Below are 8,781 nucleotides of genomic sequence, written 5' to 3'. Positions count from 1 at the left end.
TAATGCTCTTGTTGGTGACCAAAAACAACATGCAGTGGAATGGCATGCAAGTTAGAGGGCAAGTTGATTAGTAGGAATCAGACAAGTTTGGGGAAAAAAGAAAAGATCTGTTTAAAATAGTATAGGTTAGCTTTCCTTGGTTAGTTATTTCAATAAATATTTGCCTGGCATTCAACTAGTCTCATACCTGCTAGCATAATGTTCAATGCGTGAATGAGTATCATCGTGTGAAAGCTGAGGGGACGAGGCAGGCCTATAAGGCAGAAAATGTGATTAGTCACAGATACCATCCATTAATGGAGAAAAAAAACCCACCACACAGTTATGTTATACACATGGCCTAGAATGTTTTTATTCTAATTCTAAGGATCATGTATACATTTAGTTGCTTCTGTATCTTAAATATCATCAAGTATTTTACAATCCAGGTTTGGGAGATGATTTCTTATACTTCTGCTTTTATCAAAAGCTATGAAGAGAGGCCAAAAGCTTCTCTGGAATTCTCATCATAGAAAATGCTGGGGGAGACAATTTCTAGGTAGCATTTTGTTCTCCTACTTCCTATAGTTCTGAAACTGTGTTAGCACTATGTGGTTTAAAATTTTAAATAGTTTACACCTTTGCCATTGATAGACTATCTTTGTATTGAATGAAAGCTGTACATTTGCCTACACATTTACGATTATTTTAGCTTCAAAGAGACTACTCTAGTACAAGACTTCTTAAGACTCCGTGTATCAAGATGTCTTGATCTATGCAATTTTGTAAAGAAGAAGTGTATCATCCAGTTCAGCAGCAAGACTATACTATTAATTTCTAGCACAAAATAGAATGACCCAGGATTATACTGTGACATTTTAAAAAATGGCTAAATTTCATAGAATGTCACGATAACTGAAATATTTCTTAGGGATACCGTGTGCTGAAATACAAGTAAGAAAATAAGAAAAGATCATTAGGAATGGTCTATGTGCTTTTTGTATATAAACACCTAGCTTTTCTTATCTCCATAGACAAGAGTTTTGGTAGGGTTAACATTTTTTCATCCTTTCAGATCTGATCTATTAATTATCCTTGAAGTTTTTATAGTATCTTTTGGATTAACCTTAGGGAAAAAAAAACCATCTGTTCTGAAAACCAGTTTAGGCTTGTGCTTTTTGTGTTAATTGGAATAGCACAAAAGGTCTCTTCCATTTCTCTGCTGACACAGAAAGCCCTTAGGTAAAGGCATAAATCCAAAAGTCAACAGTAATGTAATTCAGAGAGGACCCTGGTTTAGCCCAGCGTCCAAGCAGCACTGAAGGACTTGGTTGAAACACTAAGGAGAATGTGTTTGTTTCTTCCTACATTAAAAAAGAAAAAGATTTAGCTACCACTAGCTAAGCTTGCATAACAAATGTGCCAGAAATTGATATTTCTTAATATACTATAGTAAGATAATTACAACACACTACAGCAAATAACTAGGGAACTGGAGTTCTTCCCTGAGAGATAAAGGTCATATTTATGAAACCAATGCCATCTAGGTCAAGTGTAATCATAATCAAATTGAAATGAGTTACAAAGACGTTTAAATTGTCAAGAGGAAACAAAAGGATGACTACTCAATTTAATAAGCAGATCCAAAGATTTCCATGTGAATCTTCCCTATAGTTTTGGAGAGTTAATCTGTTAATCTTCTAGAACCCTGGCATAGCCCATTATTAGAAAAAATGCTAAGGTTTGTTTTGAAATCTTCACTGCAGATCAAGGTAAATTTAATACTTGTATTATTTGTATTATAAGAACTATCTTATGGAACAGACCAGTCTTTCAATTACTTATTTTTTAATAAGTATTAAGCCTACCATCAGGGAAAATACATTAGTAGTGTTTTCCCTTGTAATAGTCACTACACTGAAAGTGTATAGAAGAAAGAAAGCCTAAGACCTTGGAGCATTAAGTATACCAAGAAAACTAGGCATATAAATCCAAAACACTTTAATACCATTTTATACAGAAAATCTTATACAGAGCTTTAATTCTTAGCCTCAAGGATAATTCCATGTTATTTTTCTTATTAATATCCATAGCGCCTATCACAGCATGCCTAAGCACAAGAACTTAACCAGAAATCTTAAAAAATACACAGTAAAAGAGGCACTTATTAAACCACAGAATGAGCCAAAAGGGAGTACCGATCAGAGATGAATCATTTAAAAACTAAGAATTAGTAAAAATACAAAGCCACTTAGTCAACAAACAAAACTAAGTGCAAAGCCTTCTAAAACACTCCCAAAGGAAGGTAATAATAATGTTCCCTCCTTCCCTCTTCCTAAACACAAAACCATATACCCAAAAGAATTACTTACTATTAGAGTTAATGACCCACTTGGCCAACTCCATCCCACCCACCACCATCTTATCTTTTATGAAAACTCCATTAATCAGTTGACATTCATTTAGGTTTCAATGCAGAATCGCTCAAAGAATATTGTTTGACTGGCTCACTTAGGAGCAAACAATATAAAGGCCTATGCTAGCTTTAGTTTAAAATAATATGACAAACACAAGCAAATAAGGGTTTAGTCTAAGGAAAACCAAAAAATCTGTATCTCTGGAAACTTTCTAATTCTGTGATCCATATCAAATCGATTAAATACTGTCATCATCATAGGATTTGTTAACATAAGATAAAATTATTGCAAAATAAAACACATTAGGACCTGGTTCTTATGCCCGAATAGGATGACTTTGTAATATATTTAAGATAGTCATTATAATCCTAGAAATAAATACTTTAAATACAATTACTGCTGTTAAAGAAAACACAGACTTTAGGCTGCTAGGTTTGTTTTCTTCCTCAAAATGAGAATTTCCCACTATTTCTGAATAGTCTAACCAACTCTTTATAAAAAGGCAAACTGGGGGGTGTTCTTTAGTTGTTAAGAAAAGATTTTTAAATAAAACATGTTATTAGTTTTAAAGTGTTTCAACGTTTAAGAAAGACAAAATCCTCTACGTACAATAAGTTACTTTAAACTGGTTGCTGTAATTTTTTTTTCTCATTAATGTGTAGCTCCTTTTTGCCTTTCAAGGAACTGTTAATTACCCTATTTATTATTTTGTGCTCTTTTAATCTATGTATTTGTAAGAATTGTTCTTCAGCATATTTGTCTTTTGGATTTCTTACTTGGTTAAACTTCTTTCAACATGGAGTAAATCCATTCACTTATCAGGATCCAATCAAGCTGAAACTATAGTGTATCAACTCTTTAAAAGTTTCTTATTTATGAAAGGCTGTAATTTTTCTAACAGACTACCTGAGTTAGGAAAAACAATTACCAAGAGGCAGAGGACATAATTGAATCTAAATAACTCCCAAAGTTCTTTAAGCATGATGATGAAATAAATCAGAGAATGTACTACTGTAAGCTACCATAACTCAAAACTAAGGGCCACAATAATATAGTTTTAAAAAAGAAAAGGAAGCCTTCCACTTCCGTTAGGCCCATAAAGACTAAAAATAAACCTCAATTAATAATTTGTATTTATCACTACAGGGTTTTTAAAAAAGGATCTAGTTTAAATTAAATTACATGGTGGAACAATAAAAAGGACTCAATAAAAAGAAATTGAATTCTTATGTAAGCCTCCCTTTCCAATTAATCATTTCCCCTTCATACATAATAGAGCCGTCTGATTTTCAACAAATATCTTAATAAAGCATATTTTGAAATACCAAAAGTTTGTTATAACAACCCTACATGACATAGTTTTAAAACAGGCACAATGTTTGCTAATATATAAATCACAGGCCCCAAAAAGTTTTCTAACATTATAAACTCTAAGATAAGTCATCTGCTGGTATCTAAGCTTAGCGTTATTAATACACACCAATAGTAATAACAAAGATTATACTACACTTTCCTCCTAGAGCAAATGTGTAATTGTTTATCAGCTGAATATCTGGTTTAGAGAGGAGAGCAAAGTGAGTTTAGTTCAAAATTTAGAAACCCTTGTATACAATGATTAAGCAAATAGCACGGCATAACCTGATAAGCAGTCCACACACCTCATTAAAATTATTCAACCAAACTCAGTATCATGCTTTAAAACAAAATCTGCTGGTACTTAATAATCCACTTATAACCTAAAAATTCTAAAACACATGGAATCTCAAGGAATATGGCTAAAGAATGTTATTAAGTAATCAGAAGGTTCTTCCTTGCTTTTATATAACCATGTCTCCCAGGAATACAACTAAAACTCCAATAACTGCTTTGATTATAAAGTGAATTCAAGCCAGGATTTCTGCTGGTTTGAATTTCACCTGGTGGAGGAACCAAAACACCCACTCTGATTCTCCTGATCAGTGTAGATGGTACTTTCAAAGTCTCATCAAGAGAAGAAAAAAGAAAAAAAAAAAAAAAAAAAAAAAAAACTGAAACGAAGGGAGATTAATATGTCCATAAAATAAAACGAAACAAAACAAAAAAAGAGAACAAAAGAAAACCAAGCAAGCAAATGTGTTGGTGGTAGCAGCAGCACCCTTCAGCAAAAGTACTCACGCAGAATCTACCGGCCAGAAGTTGATCAGAGTAACGGGACTGCAAAACAAAAAATGAGGTGGTGAAGAGAGACACACGCAAACTCAGCCGCAAAAAAATTCACTGAAAGGTCAAAATAAATAAAATCCAGCCAATTAAGTATGAACCACGGAAAGCAATAGCCAAACCAAGGTGTAAAGTGAATTAAAAGGAAAACAAACAGTGTGGGATTGCCATCAGAGTTACGGCAAAAAAGAAGAGGAGGTTTAAAAGAGGTGAAGACATCATCCGTTTGATCGTGAGAATCACTACTACTTACTGTGAAGTAGTTTCCTGTGATTATATTTTCCCTTGAGTAGAAACAAGTGACTAGATATGACCACACAATCAGATACAAAGAGACACACATTTACTGATTTGTGAGAGAGGAAAACCAAAATGAAATACTGGAATCACTCATTTGTAAACAGTCCCGTATTTCTTTTAAGGCTTGTAAGGCCATTAGTGGCTGTATTGCGTTGAGGTTTTTCATTCTTCCCCCCACCCCCGAGATAAAGTTGAACTTTTGGGAAAAGAAATTGTCAAGTGATGTGGGAAAACAGCAACTGGACATCCCCTTTTTTCTCTCTTTTCAGCTAACATAAATAAAAGGAAAGAAATAGAAGAGACTGTTTGCATTTGGGAGTGAAGAAGGGTGTTCAGCTGAGAGGAGATCAAATATACATCAAACAAGAGTTTGTTCTGCTTTTGCCACTACTCACGTTTCCATGTTGTCCCCCTCTAAGACAGTCTGCACTGGCAGGTAGCCCATTCGGGGATGCTTCGCAAAATACCTTTTGGTTCGAAATTTGTTTTTCAGTACCTTGGCAAAGTCTCGAACATCTTCTCCTGATGTAGTCTAAAAGGGAAATCATGGTGGGATCAGATTTAGGACAGTAGGATTTCAAAACTAATGACCTCTCCAGTCTTCTGCCCCATGGCACTTATTTGGTAATTAAGGAGAGTGTTGTTGTGAGCAAAGGCTTTGGAATCAGAAAAATGGGGCTTTGAAACCAGGCCTGGCATGTACTAACTTGGGTGAGTTAGTTACTTCTCAGAGGCTCTGATCATCAGTAAAATGGGAGCAATAACACCTCAACACATTGTTATGATAAATAAATGAGCATACAAGCCACTAGGCTACTCAAATAAATGGTCTTAAGGTCAAATAGGTGACCTAAAATTTTACCACACTTTGTGGTATTTTAAAAACTACTTAATACATAATGATAGCATGCTTCACACACTATCGGTCTATTCACCACGTGGTACATTCTGAATCACTGACCATCTCTATAAGAGAAATAAAAGTGAGAAAGACAAATATCTGGGAGGATCACTCTGATGATGGAAGAGAGAGATGCTTTAAAGCAGAGCTTCTCATACTTCAAGAGTCACAGTTTGCTACTGATCCTTCTAGCTTGTGGGAGAGCAAGGGGTGGAGGGAGCTGGGGCTGGTCCCATCTTCCCATCTGTTGACCCCNTGCAGGTTTTGATTTACAGCATCAGGAGTTGGGGTCTGAGGTTTTTGTATTTCTAATAAGCACCCAGGTAATGCCAATAGACAAATGATTGATAGTCAACAGACCATATTTCGAATAGCAAGCATGTAAAATTTAGAGAAGAGGAGAGAAACACGAAGTGTGGCTCTACTGTCCACAGGGACAGGTTTATTTTAGAGAAAACAAATCTGAGAGGAGCCTGTCTTTAATTCTTGGAGATTTGTACTGAGTTCTGTCTGGCCACCAAGTCTATGCCCTTGCCATTTCACCAGTGATTTTTCACAGTTCTACTGTCCACTTAACATTTTCCTAAAACAACATTTTAGGAGATGGCTTCAACTCTTACTGACAGAACCTTGAACAAATTATTTAACCTCAGCACCTCAGAGTTCTCATCTGTATAGAGGGGATAAAAATTATACTACTTATTTTACACAGGGTAGTTTAAAAGGTAAAATGCTAAGCATTTAATTGTTAAGTGTTAGCGTATAAAGTGGATTTTTAAAATACTGTCAGTATATAGGACAGATAATAGGTGAGCAATACTGATTAAATGTGGTAGGTTATGAATCTGGGAAAACCTACAACCATACCCTGAATTCAACATGCCTCATGACCACAAGATCACCCCCACACAACCTCTAAGGCTGTGCAAAATAAACGTAAAAACATTCTTTGATACAACCATGCACACAGAAGGAAAACCCTATTCATTCATCCAACAATATTTTTTGAGAGTCTATCATGTTCCATGGGTGCCAGGCACTCCCCTAGGCACCAGGGATAGGGTAAATCCTAAAGCCTACAGGTGAGGGCCACTTTATCTGGGGAACGTCTGGGAAAGTGACAAATCACAGCATTACACATGATCTGTAGTATTGTACAAAACTGAAATTTATCCCAGTTGAACTAACTCTCACGTCAGGCAGGCATCTAACTTACCGGAGTACAATATTCCACCATGGGATAGTGCATTTTATGGCCTTTTGCAACTCGACCAGAAAAAAAGCAGCTTTGGCAGATGTCATAATTAAAGTGCTTTAGACTCCTGTACCTGATAAAGAGCAAAAACAAACACATATGCATTTCTTCAAATCAAATTCCCAAAGAACACTCTTTAATAAACCTTCTACCACGTTCTAATTCAAGAAACAGAATGCAATCTTCATTAGTCCCACAAGGTAAGTGATTAACTTCCTACTTCCAGATTTCTCCACTGCCTCTCCTACAGAATCAAAACATTTTGGCAGAAAGATTATCCTATAAACATATGGAAGGAGGGAAGACAAACTCCACTCTTATTTAAACTCCACTAGGAACTCTTTGAGATTAAGTAGGAAGGTACTGGCAAATTTCCAGTCTTTTGAAGACCAAATAATCAAATTTAAAAGAACTTCCAGAAGAGACAGATTGATGCCATGCCTGCCCTAACCCATCATGGGGACAAAAGTTTTCTGAAGTAATTATTTTCTAAAAATTGTCAAGATAAAGCAATGTCATAAGACGAAAGAAACTTAAATAAGAACTTTCAATTAAAACAAGCCTTGCTTGAATAATGTTTTCTAATTTACTGACATGATTCATCTTCAGTTACTTTTATCTCTATCTCTTCAAAAATCCCCCACTACGTTGCCGACAAATGATATCCGAAGCCTCAAGAGAAAATGAAATTTGGATTAGATGGAAGAATTTATCATCTGTAAATACTAGTTGGTACATTTCCTCCATTCTCAGAATGCGATATTCTTTGTTTCATACTCTCCAGCCTTTTGCTTTCTCAGATAAGAACCTTGGCCAATTCAAAGAAACATATTTCTTATGTCACGTATGGGGAAGTGGGAAGGAAAGCTATCTTTTTTAGATCCCAACCATCTTTCAAGAGAAGGAAAGGAGGAATGAGAAGTGCTGAGTCCTAAAATAATATAATTTGATAGGGGCCAAAGAACTGAAGGTGAAAATGCTCTTTCAGATCCTTCAAACCATTCTTCTTTTTTATTTTATAAAAATGTCCCCTGTATACAAAAAAGCCTACTAACTAAGGAAGCAGAGAAAAGACAGCTTAGAAATCCAATGCAGTCCCTTGTGGCTTCCCTTCCCCACTCCCCACCTGCATGGCATCATTTTTACCTGCCAAAAAACCAGGAAGGAAAGAAGGCATCCTTTGCAAGCACTGCCTACTCACTGTTGTCTATCTAAGCTTCAGAAACCTCTAAAAGCTTCTGTAAAACCTCTTTGTAAACAGCATGACTATGGAAGGATAAACACCCACAGTAAAAGAGCACTATGAGTAAAAAGCACGCAATAGTAAAGTAGTCATTAGAAAATAAAGTAACAAAACCAGTTCACACATAACTGGAAAGGGGTGTTTACTTAGTTGCTAAGTGGATTCTGCACAGGCAGAGACCACATAGCTAGTTGACAACTTTGTGGCTTATTCATTGCTATAGAAACCTTGATGTTGATCCACATGTTTAAGTACATCACAGTTTCAGAATTAGGATGTAGGATTACTGTTAAATGAGATTAATTCATAAAAAAAAATTGTCTTCCCAAACAGATCAACAAGGCTGAAGATTTATTTAGCCTCGTTTTTCATGACATTTTAAGAATATCGGATGTTGAACGATGAGAGCACATGGACAAAGGGAGGGGAGCACTACACACTGGGGTCAGTTGGGGGGACATAGGGGAGGGACGGTGGGGGGTGGGGA

The 8,781-nt window shown here is 35.8% G+C and overlaps 1 protein-coding gene across 14 annotated transcripts in view; it reads right to left on the bottom strand.

Moving 5' to 3' along the window:
- Window positions 1-8,781, bottom strand: part of DMD (dystrophin) — a 2,133,401-nt gene that overhangs the window by 57,079 nt on the left and 2,067,541 nt on the right. For 9 of the 14 annotated variants that reach the window (XM_017548497.2, XM_037745683.1, XM_017548494.2 and 6 more), the window contains 4 exons: window positions 7,013-7,124; window positions 5,291-5,427; window positions 4,551-4,589; window positions 188-253 (listed from right to left, as the gene is read on the bottom strand). In XM_017548497.2, the coding sequence (XP_017403986.1) occupies window positions 188-253; window positions 4,551-4,589; window positions 5,291-5,427; window positions 7,013-7,124 (354 nt within the window). The remainder of the gene's footprint in view (window positions 1-187; window positions 254-4,550; window positions 4,590-5,290; window positions 5,428-7,012; window positions 7,125-8,781) is intronic. The other 5 variants (XM_037745684.1, XM_017548510.2, XM_017548508.2 and 2 more) reach the window with 2 other exon arrangements.

This window comes from Cebus imitator, unplaced genomic scaffold (genome assembly GCF_001604975.1).
Source record: "Cebus imitator isolate Cc_AM_T3 unplaced genomic scaffold, Cebus_imitator-1.0 Scaffold208, whole genome shotgun sequence".
NCBI classification, from domain to species: domain Eukaryota; kingdom Metazoa; phylum Chordata; class Mammalia; order Primates; family Cebidae; genus Cebus; species Cebus imitator.
The sequence above is the reverse complement of the archived record's forward strand: the minus strand, read 5'-3'. Positions and strand labels throughout refer to the sequence as shown.